This window comes from Brassica oleracea, unplaced genomic scaffold (genome assembly GCF_000695525.1).
Source record: "Brassica oleracea var. oleracea cultivar TO1000 unplaced genomic scaffold, BOL UnpScaffold00921, whole genome shotgun sequence".
Taxonomy (NCBI): Eukaryota; Viridiplantae; Streptophyta; class Magnoliopsida; order Brassicales; family Brassicaceae; genus Brassica; species Brassica oleracea.
In genome coordinates, this window is record NW_013617521.1 from 1 (window position 1) to 14,498 (window position 14,498).

The 14,498-nt window shown below is 38.5% G+C and overlaps 1 protein-coding gene across 1 annotated transcript; it reads right to left on the reverse strand.

Annotated features, from left to right (window-relative positions):
• Positions 1-994: 994 nt before the first annotated feature.
• LOC106320432 ((E,E)-geranyllinalool synthase-like) lies at positions 995-4,289 on the reverse strand (the record flags this gene model as incomplete). Its single annotated transcript, XM_013758799.1, is given in 9 exon segments — positions 995-1,049; positions 1,193-1,414; positions 1,531-1,620; positions 1,716-2,040; positions 2,122-2,240; positions 2,503-2,626; positions 2,740-2,969; positions 3,268-3,466; positions 3,884-4,289. Coding segments are annotated over 9 exon segments (1,707 nt in total), but the record flags the coding sequence as incomplete, so codon positions are not given.
• Between the last annotated feature and the right edge of the window lie 10,209 nt (positions 4,290-14,498).

The window sequence follows — 14,498 nt, forward strand, 5'->3', positions numbered from 1 at the left end:
AATTGTCACATCCAACAATTTATTTTATTACATGGTTAGTTTCGTAAACAAGCAAAAATAAAAAAAAGTCAATATGTTTATATTTTGTTCTTGTTTTTACCAACGGTTAATATTTACTTGTTCAATATGTACTATTTTTTTTTTGTAACATTCAATGCATTACTATATTGAGCAAGATATCGATATAATATGCCCTTTTCAAAAAGAAAGAAGGATATCGACGTATTAACTAGTTAGCTGATAGCCTGATATACAGTTATTGTTAGGCCTTGGACTTATTATCCGAGATACGGATTCGTTCCGAGATCCGATCTGGATCCGCTCCGAAAATACGGAGGGACCGAATCTGGATCCGGATAGTAAAATGTTGGATCCGTCAAGACCGGATTCGGATCCGGATATCTTGATTTTTTAGTCCGGATATCCGTATCCGTAATTTATATTAATAATTATTTTAAAAATATTATATCTATAATATAAAAACTAATTTTATTCATTATATTTTCATTTTTATAATAGTATATATAAATTTAATATAAATTTTGTAATATTAGACATAGAAATAATTAAAAACATTATATACATTTTTTATTTTTAAATTATTGTTAATATTTTATATATTTTAATATGATTTTTTTATTTATTTTAAAAATCTAAATCCGGATCCGGATATCCGCCAGATATTACAATTTTTAGAAGGATATCCAACACACGAATATCCGAGAACTCCAAATCCGGATAAAGATAATAAAATTATGGATCCGCCGGATATGGATATGGATCCGGATCCGGATCCAGATATCTTAAAATATCCCGGATATCCAATCCGTCCCAGGTCTAGTTATCGTAACTTCAGTTCTCACAAATAAACCATATTGTCAAATAAAAGATTAATATCGTGATTTAATAAAGGACGTACGATGTTGCGAAAATGGTTTGTTATGTCGGTCCCATGTTGCTTACGGTAAGTCTCAGCGGTCTCTTTTATATGATTATCAAGTGCTTTGAATATGATCTTGCCGTAACCTTTCAGTTCTTTTCCTTCCCATCTATCAGATATGCGTCAAATTCAATCAAAAATCAACATAGTATTTAATTAGATACTAAAATGGTTTGCCAGATAAATTAGGTTATTAACTTATTATGATTGTTTCTGACATGGTCTAATAATTTTTTCTTTTAACTAATGTACCTCATAACAGCTTCAGTAAGAGGTTCTAATTCATCAGAAGAACCTTCCTCATCGAAGAAATCATCAGCAACTGTGATAAGAATGCCACTTTTTGCCATAAGCTTACGAACATTAGCCGCAGATTCAAAGGGCAACGAGGTACTTGATGAAGCTGCAAAGTAACAATATGTTGTCTTCTCTCTTCCAAATCCGATATCGTAAAGTCCCCATTTCTTCACCCACCTGATTCAAATTACAAGATTGAATTTCAATTTGAAGATTTATTTGAAGTAAAACGAACGAAATGTCTATGACAAAAAATTATAGGATTTTATCTCAAAATATGTCTTAATACTCACTTTATCAAGTCCTCCATCTCACGTCTGTATACAGCTTGTCGAAGTTCAAAATTCTTCGAAGCAAGATGAGTAAGCTTGTCAGCATGTAAACTGTGCATTGGTTCCAATAATAAAAAAGTATATAGTCAGCTTTGCTATTGTAAACATATAGTTATGATATTCGATTACGAGTATGTAATTAATACCAAACCGAAGAGGCTTTTCCAATTGCGATAACATTTGAGTCCCTGTCCTCAATCCACATCCTATGATCCAGATGCTTGAGTCTAGCCATCCATGGAGTACTCATTTCATGTTTAATGTGGGAACTCGAAACCATTATTTCATCAACAAATTCATTTTTCTTGAGTAATTTCCGCGAAAATTCTTTTGCTTTTTCGAGCTCAGACTCTCCTGGAAATATGAGATCAGTTGCTCTGTAAACACTAAGCATCACTAAGAATAAATGGTCAATGTTTGTCTTTAGATGATCTTGGATTTCTTCGTCATTCAAGAACCAGCAAAAGCTATCTGTATACAATTTGTATGAAAAGTAAATATTGATTATATAATATTTGTGTGTATATATAGACTTCAGAATTAGTTGTTTACCAGGTGAAACATTGTACCCGTTCATCCTTAACAATCGAAATTCAAGGGAGTCTTTGTGCAACTGATCTACTTTTGACCATATCGGCATTCTCTCAACATCCTTGCTTTCATACCTAAGGCTAAAAGAGAGGAATTCAGAGGCGGACCGAAACCATTTTTTAGTATGGGGCACAAGGTTTAATTTGTATATAAATTAGGGATATATAAATAAATTTTGATTAATTACTAAAGAAAAATAAAAAATCAGTATGGGGCCTGTGCCACACCTCCTTACGTGGGACCGCCTCTGGATAGGATAACACCAAAGTATATTGTGCAAATTCACATGTAGTTAATTTTAAAGAATGAAGGATCCTAATAGTGTTTTATACTTGTCCTCACTTGTGAATTTGAAGAAGAAAATGATCAATCTCTTTACTGAAGTACTCTCCTAACCCGAAGTTGTCCATTATATTGACCAAAGAGAGCTTGATGAATTTGTCATTCAGGGGGTAAATTTGTGGCACTGTATTTTAACAAATAAGCATAAACAATACAAAAACAACAATATTTCTTCAAACTTTTAATACTGTCCTCTGGATTAAAAAAAATTAATTAAAAACGAATTATAAAATTAACCTCCATGAGGGCATCTCTGAACTAGAGATTGCAGATAAGCCAGACATTTTGTATGGCGTGAGAGCATAAACGCTGCTGCAGTTGCTGAAGGTGATTGACACTAAGAGCCATCTAAATTATCGAGTTTCCCAATGATGTCTTCTTGATTTTCAGTGTATAATGTCAATGGCAATACCTCGAGGTATGCAAGTAAAGGCTGCCGGTTGCAACGGCCATCAACGAGCAATTCCCTAAAGAGAAAATTGTTTAGGCCAGTTTCAGGAATCATACATCAGGAAAGAAAATAACTAATTATATATAAAAAGACATAGTTTGGTTTGCTCATTATATGTTTATTTTTAAGTTAAAAGTCTGTGATTCACAGACATACCTTTTTTGGGCATTGCCAGAAAGTTTTTATGCCCAAATTCAAATAATTTTTCAGATATTTACTTTTATATAAAGATGGAAAATAGAAAATATATCTATCGAGCTTGCTCATATATATGAAGATTAATTTCTAAGTTTATATTCATGATTCTAACGTACTGGTCGAGAATCTCTTGGCGTCGGAAGAACAAGTCGTTTATCATTTGCTTAACTCGAGTAGAGAAAAAAAAGTGTAGGCCAAGTTGTTGAGCAAGCTCGAGGAGTCCAGTGAACATAAGGACGAGCCAACGAGGACAAGAGCCCTTCTTACAATATTCCCCAATAATCCTCTCCACACTTCTTTCGATGTATCTCTTTCCTAAAACATGGCAGCTTTAACTATTACTAACTTTTTGTCAAAAAAAAAAACTATTACTAACTTGTGAAAAGAAAAAAAAACGCCTATATGAAGATCTGAGGAAGAGTTTATAAAATTAACTTGTAATTATTTCTAAATATTTTAATATTAACAATTATAAAGGCTAGAAATTTATACACACCCGTCATTACCCAATTTATATTGACATCATTATTTTCTTGCGCTTTACACAAAAAGAAGTTTATTCATGTCGTTAACTATTGTCGACATGAAAAATAAATTACACGTTCATGTGAAACGCAAGTATATGCATGTGTGCAATATATGTATTGTTTCATCCAATACCTGCAAAACAAAAGGGGTGATTAAGCCAAAGCGAAAACTAGACAACATAACAATTACAAAAGAAACAATTACCTTTGTTGATATGAAGACTTCCAATTTTCCATTTGCGAAGTGCTACAACACAAGCAAGTGTCGAAGTGAGAGTTTCACCTTCGTTTTCATCTCCGTGATTACCCCACAATCCTTCAACAACGTTCTGATTGCTCAGAATCCAATCTATACAGCCACGAAACATTGGTTTTTGAGTACTGACATCACTGAGATCTTCGATCATTGCTAGCCAAGCTGTGTCGTAAGCTGAGGCAGAGACAAATGAGTAAGGATTTATACTAAAGGTATCCAATTCAAATGTTTCTTTCTTGATCTCCTCCGCTAGAACGCAGAGATCTGAAGAGGAACAATTCTCGAACTTCATTGTATCTTTCTGTTTCTTGCTCTTAAAATGCTTTTAGCTTAATATGTTCCTTTTTAAATCATAACCGAGTATGTTGGTGTTGGTAAAATGTGTGTATTTATATAGACCGTAGAGTCTAGATGGGTACGATGAAGTTTCATAAAACCCGAATAATTAATCACGTGAAAAATGCAGAAACTAGAAAGCTTCAAGAAAAACCAAAAATATTGACAAAACCTTTTCGTCCTTTTTGCGAGAATACTCTCCTCCTCATGTTTATGTCATGTCTTATTAAAACAGTTAGATATTAATCCTATTTTTTAAAAATTTTTTGACAAATATTATATAATATCTAATTGTAAACATAGACTACTCAACGCATTCGAGGGAAAATACTAGAGGTATGCGCTGGAAATCATGTGATAAACTATGTTATCTTAAGGATGAAGGAGGTTTAGGTTTTAAAGACCTTACAGCTATGCTTGGGAAGCAACTTTGGAGACTGATTGAGAAACCGAACACAATATTTTCTTGTGTTTTCAAAGGACGATATTTCAGAAATGCATCACCCCTGGAACCAATTAGATCGTACTCGTCGTCCTATGGCTGGCGCAGTATTGTCTCTGTTAGATCGCTACTTAGCAAAGGACTAATTAAAAGAGTGAGATCAAGATCATCTATCTCAGTATGGAATGATCCTTGGCTCTCACCCACTCGCCCGAGACCAGCAAACAAAAATCAATACAACCTTTATCCAGACCTTACAGTGGATTCTCTCATCAATGTAACATCAAGATCATGGAATTAACAGGTCATTCAGACTTTGGTGGGTCCTCAAGATGCAGAAATAATTGAAAGTATCCCTTTAAGTCAAATTCTGACAGCATATCGTGATGGATGGCATTTTACTACCAATGGGAGATACACGGTTAAATCTGGATATCAAGTATAATGAGTGTATCCAGATAAAGAAAGAACGCTACCAGAGTATGGTCCTTCGGTCTCTCCACTGAAGGTTTTCTTCTGAAAAAATTACGATGTCCACCTAAGATGAAACAAATTTTTATGGCAGCTAGTATAAGGAATGTATAGCGGTTAAGAAAAATTTAAGAGCGAGAAGATACAACGGGATACTAAAAGTTCAGAGAACACCAGAAACAGGAACACAAACACGAGATACCAAGAACGCTTTCTTGTATATTAGAAATATGTTAAACAATCTTCCTAGATCTGTTTAATCCGAATTACTCTCAGTCACACACGACTAGAGACGGACCAAATTCTAGTCTCTCAAAATAGAAGCACGAGCTGCACTAACAAGTCACTCGTCTTCCTTAAGCTCACAAGAACAAACCTCTTGCTCTAGCTCTTTAACCTCTTAAACGCTAGCTTAAATCTACCCAAGGTAGTCAGGTTAAATACCCTTAACACAATATCTTATTTTCCTAATATTATGATAAGCCCAAATCTTCCAGATCTTCTTTGCTTCACGCCAAAGTAATATCCTTGGAACCAATGAGACAACGACACGCCATCGTCTCATAACTAACTTGTAACGGCAAGTTATACATCCATTAAAGCGTGTAACACATCCTCTGTTTCACGATCCGTCAAGCTCCTTTTCCTGACCTTACATTCTCCCCCTTTTTATCTGAATGTGACAACCTAATCATCCTGCATTGGAAACAACCACACATCACAAATATCCAAGACCATGGAGATAACTAGACTACTCAAATCATTAATCATGAGCTGAAACACATTCTTAAATAAGTTGCAAATACAATTCATAAAAACACAGCCGATACACATAGTCTAAGTCTTAGATGCCACAAGATAGATAACATCAATATCAAACTTTCAAATGAAACTCAGATGTGACAAAGTAGTCATTCAGAGTCATCTCAATCCTCCTCCTCGTCTTCATCATCTCCATCCTCCTCCTCGTCTTCATCAAACCCAGGATGAGGAACATATTGCACATAATCTCCCCCTGCTTTGGTGCACATTAAGATAAAAACACATTTGTTAGACAAGCAGCAGGTAAAGATACAAAAACTGTACAGCTCCCTTACTCCTCAGGCAGACTCGAATGGCTTTGAGACCAGCAATCGTACGATCGATGTCTTCTTCAAGACTGGCTGCACTTGAATCTGCTCCAGATCCTCTACCAGCCTTAATCTCCTTGACTACCAACTTTGGAATTCCAGTGAATTCATCATTGAGAGTGTAAGGAGGTATAGTGCGCTGAAAGAGAAGGACTTGCTGGATCAAGGTAGGGAACATGATGCAACGAGTCGTCTCTGTCTTAGTGTTCTCCTCCATAGCCATAATCTGATCATAGTCTAGTTTCCCAAAGCTGAATCCATTATGATGATGAATCATGTAGACGAACCTAAGACCCTTCTGATTCATAGATGTGTAGTTCATGGTAGGAATCCAGTTCGAGCAGACGAGTTTGTACAGAACCTGATTCGTAGCAGTGAGATACTTCGAGCTCATATTTCCCATCGTCTTATTCTACCATCAGTGATAAAACCACAAACTTCATCAATGCTTTCATCCATCCAGTTGGGATCTTCTTCAAACCCAGGAATGCAATACAGAGAATTAATCAGACTGGGAGAGAAATCAACAAGAGATCCTCTGACATACACAGCTACACCATCGTCTCGTTCCTCAGCATCAAAGAGATTAGCAATGAATTCTCTTACTACATTCAGCTGATATGGATCGATATCAGTGAGAGTGTGAATCAAACCTGCTCCAGTCACAATCCTTCTGACATCAGAGAAATTGTCGTCCGTGAGAGAAATACACTGTTGAGGAATGAACTTCCGGCCTCGGAGGTCTTTGAAACGTTCAATCGCCGCCATTGAGATGAACTTGCCGGTCATTGGCTTTCTTTGTGGTTGCAGCAGCTCTGGATAGAACTGAGCTTTAGTGTGATACACACTCTGACTCTCTGTTCTTTTGATCGATTTTCAGGAGTATCAGCTGCAACCGGAGCGTCATCTGGGTTGTCGTCAGAGAATTCCTCATCCGAGAGAGACTCAACTTCTGGCTCAATGTGCTCAGGCGGAGGTGAAGTATCACCAGCTGAACCACGACGGCGATGTCGCTTCCACGAGGATGGGCACGATCCCGAAGGGATGTCAGGAGAGTTCATCGAAGCTGTCTCAGAGACACGTGGCGGATCAGATTCAACATCCTTCAGCTTCAAGAGCCGTGAGCTTTGTCTTGCTGATTGCATGTTGCTAGTGAGAGAGATCGAGTGCGTCAGCCAAAAGAGGAGAGTGTGACACTCGAGATCGGCTGAATCATTTAAGCCGCAAGCACAAGCCCTAAGCACACTCACAAGGCCCGTTAGACACACAAAACCGGGCCCAAAATATATGACCCAAAGACAATGAAAGATGAATTCAAAATCGATCCTTTGCATATTATTTTTATTTTTTATTTTTTATTTCTTATTGAAACCATGTAACAACATCACTTACGTTTACGAGAGAGAGAGAGTTTGTGAGACTAATAATCGATTCTTCGTGAGCACACATCAAACAAAAGAAACCTTATCTTGACACAATCGCCAGAGGGCATACTCAAAGATGCCTTTAGCGTCCAGAAGAGAGCTACAGAGATTGCTTCCCGCTCATACTAAGCCACCAAAAAGTTTTAATAGACATCAGTGAGACCAACCCAAGCTTGTAGCTATTTTTCAGCCGAGTAGCTGTCACAGACAAGATTCTTCCGCACAACTCACTCACACCTTAGCTCCTACAGCATAGTCGTTTGTATGGTCTGGAAACACAGTGTAGACATCTTGTGAGTTCGTCTCTCCAACTCGACGGACATGGTAAAACCCCCCCCTTTTTTTTTTACAAGAGTCTGTTTATCAACTCAAGTGAGTGAGATAGTGGTCAATACTAGAGACAAAGTGGGGCTACACCTCGCTCCAGGCTGAGCTATCTCGAAGAGTTGACATCAACTCTGCCCAGTCTTGACAGTGATCGAAATCAGAGCCTGGATGTTGTGTCATCCAGCTCCAAAACGAGTATCCATCATTCCAGGCCTTTTTTCCTTTTCAGTTTTCTTTGTACTATTCCATGTTATGAGTACGTGAGATATGATATTCTCCTTCTGTCTGTTTCACTCAGTCTCTGCTGTGTTTCCTCATTCAATCCAGACAATGATCAATGCTCAGACCGAAAATGTTGCAGCATCCTGGTCCAAGATGAGTGCCTTTCACCAGCGAATCAAATGACTGTACTATTGAGAGGATAGGTGGAGTAAGCTGCACAGACGAACTTGTTGGCTCAAGGTTTTGGGGTTGTGGTGACATATAGACATGCAGTAACACATATATACATCAGCTCTCCTCTTCGGACATGACTTATTCAGAGATTCACAATCCCTAAGGCCTTTCGAAGGCCTAGGAACATGTTGTAGTCCAGAGGTTTTGTGAATAGATCAGCCAGTTGTCTAGTTGATACATGCTCCAAGATCACAATTTTCATCTCAACCAACTCTCTCACAAAGTGATGTCGAATGTCAACATGTTTTGTACGCGAATGCTGAACTGGATTTTTAGATAAGTATATAGCACTCATATTATCACAATGAACTAGCATAGGGTCAGAGATGATACCATAATCGACAAGCATTTGGCGCATCCAAAGTAACTGAGTGCAGCAGCTGCCGAGAGCGATATACTCAGCCTCAGCTGTTGAGAGAGAGACGTAGTTTTGCTTCTTGCTATGCCAAGCTACCAAGTTATTTCCAAGAAAGAAACACTGACCAGATGTACTGTGTCTGTCATCCAGACATCCTGCCCAGTAAGCATCACAGAATCCTGCAAGATTCACGTTAGTTTCAAAGGTGTAATGAAGACCGAAATCCAATGTACCTTTCACTTATTTGATAACACGTTTGACTACATTCATATGCGATTCCTTTGGACAAGCTTGGTATCTAGCACAGATACCAACGCTTAGACACATGATCAGGTCGGCTAGCAGTAAGATACAACAGGCTTCCTATCCTAGCTCTATACAGCTTCTCATCGACAGGTTTCCCATCATCATCTCGGGACAGTTTTGTAGTTGTGCTCATCGGAGTATTGGCTGTCTTACCCGTCTGCATCCCGAATCTCTTAATAAGATTTTTTGCATACGTGCTTTGTGAGACTGTGATTCCATCATCTAGCTGCTTGACTTGTAGTCTAAGAAAATAGCTTAGTTCGCCCACCATGCTCATTTCGAATTCCGTTGTCATTGTCCTTACAAACTCATCAACCATGGACTGAGAAGTTCCTCTGAAAATTATATCATCAACATAGACTTGAATGATAAGGATATCTCTCCCATTTTCGCCAATGAACAGGGTTTTATCAACTCCTCCTCTTTGAAACACAGCCTGAGTCAGAAACTCTGTCAGTCGATCGTACCACGCTCGAGGGGCCTGTTTAAGCCCATACAGTGCATTCTTGAGTTTGTAAACATGATTAGGAAAGTGAGGATCCTCGAACCCCTTAGGCTGTGTGACATAGACTTCTTCCTGTAGCACACCATTCATGAATGCTCTCTTCACATCCATTTGATAAAGTTTGATCTTCAGATTACATGCCATTCCGAACAACAGTCTGATTGATTCTAGTCTTGCAACCGGAGCGAATGTCTCATCAAAATCCACACCTTCGATTTGTGTGTAACCTTGTCCCACAAGTCTTGATTTGTTTCTGATCACGTTTCCTTTTTCATCAGTCTTATTCTTGTGGATCCATTTAGTGCCAATGATGTTCACACCGTCGGGCCGTGGTACTAGTTCCATACCTGTAACCGATCAAACTGCTCAAGCTCTAGATGCATAGACTCTGTCCAAAACTCATCATTAAGTGCTTCCTGGAGCGTTTTCGGTTCAATCAACAAGACAAAACACTCAAGCTCGTTCATCTCAGCCGTGAAACAAGCAAGCTTGACCATCTGCTTGAAGTCAGTCTGCTTCTTTCTTGTGACTCTCTCATCAAACACACCACCAATCACATCAGCTGAAGAGTGATTTTTATGCACTTTGGCTCGATCCAGATCAACCTACTGTTCCCCATCTGGTCATCCTCTCCTTCTGACTCATCTTTGATCCTTACATCAGAGGATGGTTCAGCTGGCTGTGTGACACACTCAATTTTCTGAGTAACTCGTGCTTGATAGAAGCCGATACTGTCGTCAAACACAACATTCACTTTATCTCCAATGAACTTAGTGCGTTGATTGAACACTCTGTATGCTGAGCAATTAGTCGAATATCCTAGAAACATCCCAACATCACTCTTTGCATCAAACTTCCCAAGATGATCTTTATCATTTAAGATGTAGCAGAGACAACCAAAGACGTGCATATGACTGAGGTTTGGCGTCTTCCCTTAGAACACTTCATACGGAGTAGTCTTTGTGTTAGGTTTGACATACACTCGGTTTATGACATAACATGCAGTGGCTATAGCTTCTGCCCAAAAGCCGGATGGAACACTGTTTCCACAGAGCATAGCTCTAGACATCTCCTGTAGTGTTCTGTTCTTCCTTTCTACTTCTCCATTTTGTTGAGGAGTTCTGGGAGCTGCATACTGATGCTTGATTCCTTGACTATGACAGAATTTATCAAACTCCTCATTTTGAAACTCACCTCCATGATCACTCTTGATCTGCACAATGCCACCCTTTTCTTGTTTGAGTTGCAATGCCAAAATGCGTAAGCTTTCCAGCGCGTCAGACTTGTTTCTCAGGAAGTCAACCCAAGTGTATCTGGAAAAGTCATCTACAAGAATAAAGATGTACTTTTTACCTGCAATGCTGTCTGGTGTGATCGGTCCCATATAATCCATATGCACTAGTTCGAGTATTCCCTTGGATCTGATCTCAGAAATCTGCTTGTGCTGAAACTTAACTTCTTTGTCTTGACAACATCCTCCACACACAGTATCAGTTTGTTTCTCCAGTTCTGGAACTCCCCTAACAACTTCAGCATTTACCAATCTGGTCAAACCATTTGTATTCATGTGTCCAAGTTTCTTGTTTCAAAGATCCAACTTAGACTCTTTAGCAGAGTAACACAAGTGTGATGGCTTCCATATGTAACAGTTGTTTCCAGATCGTACTCCGCATAGAACCACCTTTCCTTTTGTGTCGACTGCTCGACATTTTTTTCTGTTGAAGATAACTTCCAATCCCTCATCACAAAGTTGGTTGACACTAATGAGATTTGACTTAAGACCATCCACATAGAAGACATTAATGAGTCGAGGAAGAACAGTCTTTTTAAGTTCGCCTACTCAACGTATTTTTCCTTGACAACCATCCCCGAAAGTACTCTTCCTCCTACATGTCAAATATTCTTTCACTATGTCCGATAACTTCTGATAAAATAATGCTGTCAGACAATCAGTCCGTGGACTTTTCTGGGTGCATTGCAAACAGTGCATGCTTTACCTCCCATTTTGTTATTGGAGATGTGAGATCATGGTTTACCGACTCTTTGATAGTTGTATTGATATTTTCCAATACAATATCTATCTCCCCCGGATTTGATGATTCAAAAAATTATATTTAAAAGTTAACTATTATAAGACTTATATCTTAGTTTAATTCGATTATTGAAGTGTATAATTTAAATATATATATATATATATATTCAGGGTTGAGATTAGGTATATTACTACTAGGAATACAAGGTTTAAGTTTGATATTTAGAGTTTAGTTTGGAAGCGAATAGGACATGGAGCTTTGATTTTAAGGTGTAAGATTGAAGATTTAATGTTTATAATTTTGTATGTACGATTTAAGTATGAGGTTTAGGGTAATAAATTTATGGTTTTGTGTGTAGTCACAAAAATAATGTGGTTAAATCGTGCCTATTTCAGACCGTGTACTCCTCCTAGGTCGGTTTGGGCTTTTTTTCCCTGCTCATGGTTTGAGTTTATCCTCTCGCAGAAATATTCTTTTTTTCCCGATCTTTATGATTATCCCTTGAAACTTGACATTTATCTTCGAACTTTACATTTATCTTCAAACTTGATATTTATCTCTTTTCGTGAATATTCGATAAACCATCATTGTGATTTTGGGCCGACCTTCGTAAGAAATCGTAAGTGGGATTTTGCCGCATTTTAGCACATTTGAGCCGTTTTTTGACTAAAACGTTATGGCGATTTCTTTCGGAAGAATTGTCTTCAGTACGACGTGGGTTTTACGAAATAGTCTAAATCAATCGTATAGTCGAGACAACCATGGTGTTAAGTTAACCGTTGTTGTTTTATATGATCGATCCAAACTTTACACGAGAAAATAAGTCTTCGTCGTTTTTATTGTAAAGTTTCAACGGTAACTCCGATCGAGATGAAACAAAAGATAATTTGACCGAGACCCGAAGGGGGGGGGAGTTTCGGAGATGAGAATGCATGGTATTGGACAGATCCAACTCGCCTGGCGAATTGGACAAGAGTGAACGATCCAACGAGTTGGATGTGTGTTGTCCAACTCGCCCAATGGAGAGTTGGACTTGGCTTACCCAACTTGCCTGATGGCGGGTTGGACGATGCTGTTTTGGTTGTTCTGATGCTCGGGAATTGTCTGTTCGATGGATTGAATGATCCGTTGCCAAGAGCTTGTCGTGTAATAGTCTTTAAAAACACGAAGTTTTAGTTTTTCGTATTCTTATTTTCTCTTTAAAAAGGTTTCTCAAGAACTTTCCGACATTGATTTCGTCGTTACCGATTTTGATCCCAACACTTATGGTGAGGTTGATGTGTATAGGTCTATCTTTCTAGGGTTTCACGTGTCTTCCCATGTCGATCTTGCCTCCTTCTTATAGTCGCTTTGTCTCGGGATTTCCTCAACAGCCTCCTAGATCTTTGGGATTTCGACTTCGTCACGTTTGAACTCATCTTGTTTGGATTTGGACCGGAGTCCCTTTTATTCCTGTCGGGCTCGTCTTCTATATCGGCCCAAATACGAATTGACCAAAATTGGGTCCAACACGTGATGTATCAAACTCAATCAAATCCGCAATAAATAAGCTAAACCGGAATCTCAACCCGATTTTGATACCCGACTCACCTGATGATCTGAGACACATCGGACTCTGGGAGGAGGGCTATTGTTGGAGCCCGGTTTCACCCAGCTACAGAAGAGTCAACTGACCCCAAAGGTTAAACCCCAAATACGATCACCATCAAGGCCCAAGAAGGAAACACCCTCGAAGGTCAAAGACCACCCAAAGCTCAAGGAGTTAAACATGCCAAGCTCAGAAGAGTCAACTGAAAAACGTAAAGAAATCAAGAGCATTAAAGACGATCATTAAGGCGCTCGGTCCACACCGGAGATCACTTCACCATTACGATCCACCAACAAGACCTATAAAAGAAAGAGGAGGAACCAAAGACAAGGGACTCGAATCCTGGATATCAAAACTATACTCTGATTACTTGCAATCTCCATTATTATCTAGCACCCCCTTGTATTCATCTTTAAATCATCAATAAAACATCCACTTTCCATTGTTGGTCATAGGTTAGTCTGTCTATTTCGAGTTTACTTGTCGATCAAGTCTCTTTCTCCGCAAACCCTATTTCTGAGTGGATTTTAGGATTCATCAAACTCAAACCTAGGAATTAGCTGGAGGTGGGTTGATATTAAATAGGGAAGTTGAATATTAACTTGAGAATCCTAATTAAAAACAACACAAAACCAAGCGGTTGTTATGAACTTAAGGTTTAAGAATCTGTAAGTTGTGTGTGTTATTAATGAATAAGTGTTCCCTTTATATAGGGGTTACAAGAGAGATAAATGGAAATACAATAATAGGAAAGATTACAAATCATAAACATAAACGAATTAGGAAATAGGCAAGTTGTAGCCGCCTCTCTCTCCTCTCCAAGTCTCGCGGCCGCCTCTCTCTCTCTAGGGTTGGGCCGTCTCTCTCTCTAGGGGTGTAACAGCACATTGCTTGCATTGAAAGTGGAAAAGGTTTTCTCAAGCATATCCTGTTCCGTAATACTTTCACCACACAGTTTCATTTTAGAAACAATCTTAAACAGTGCAGAGTTATATTCGTCCACAGACTTATAGTCTTGGATCCTCAGATTCGTCCAATCAAACCGAGCTTTTGGTAAGATCACCGTTCTCTGGTGATCATATCTCGATTTCAATTCATTCCAAAGATCTAGTGGATTCTCAATGGTTAGGTATTGATCCTTGAGACTCTCAGCTAGATGATGACGAATGATTAAGATGGCTCTGTAAA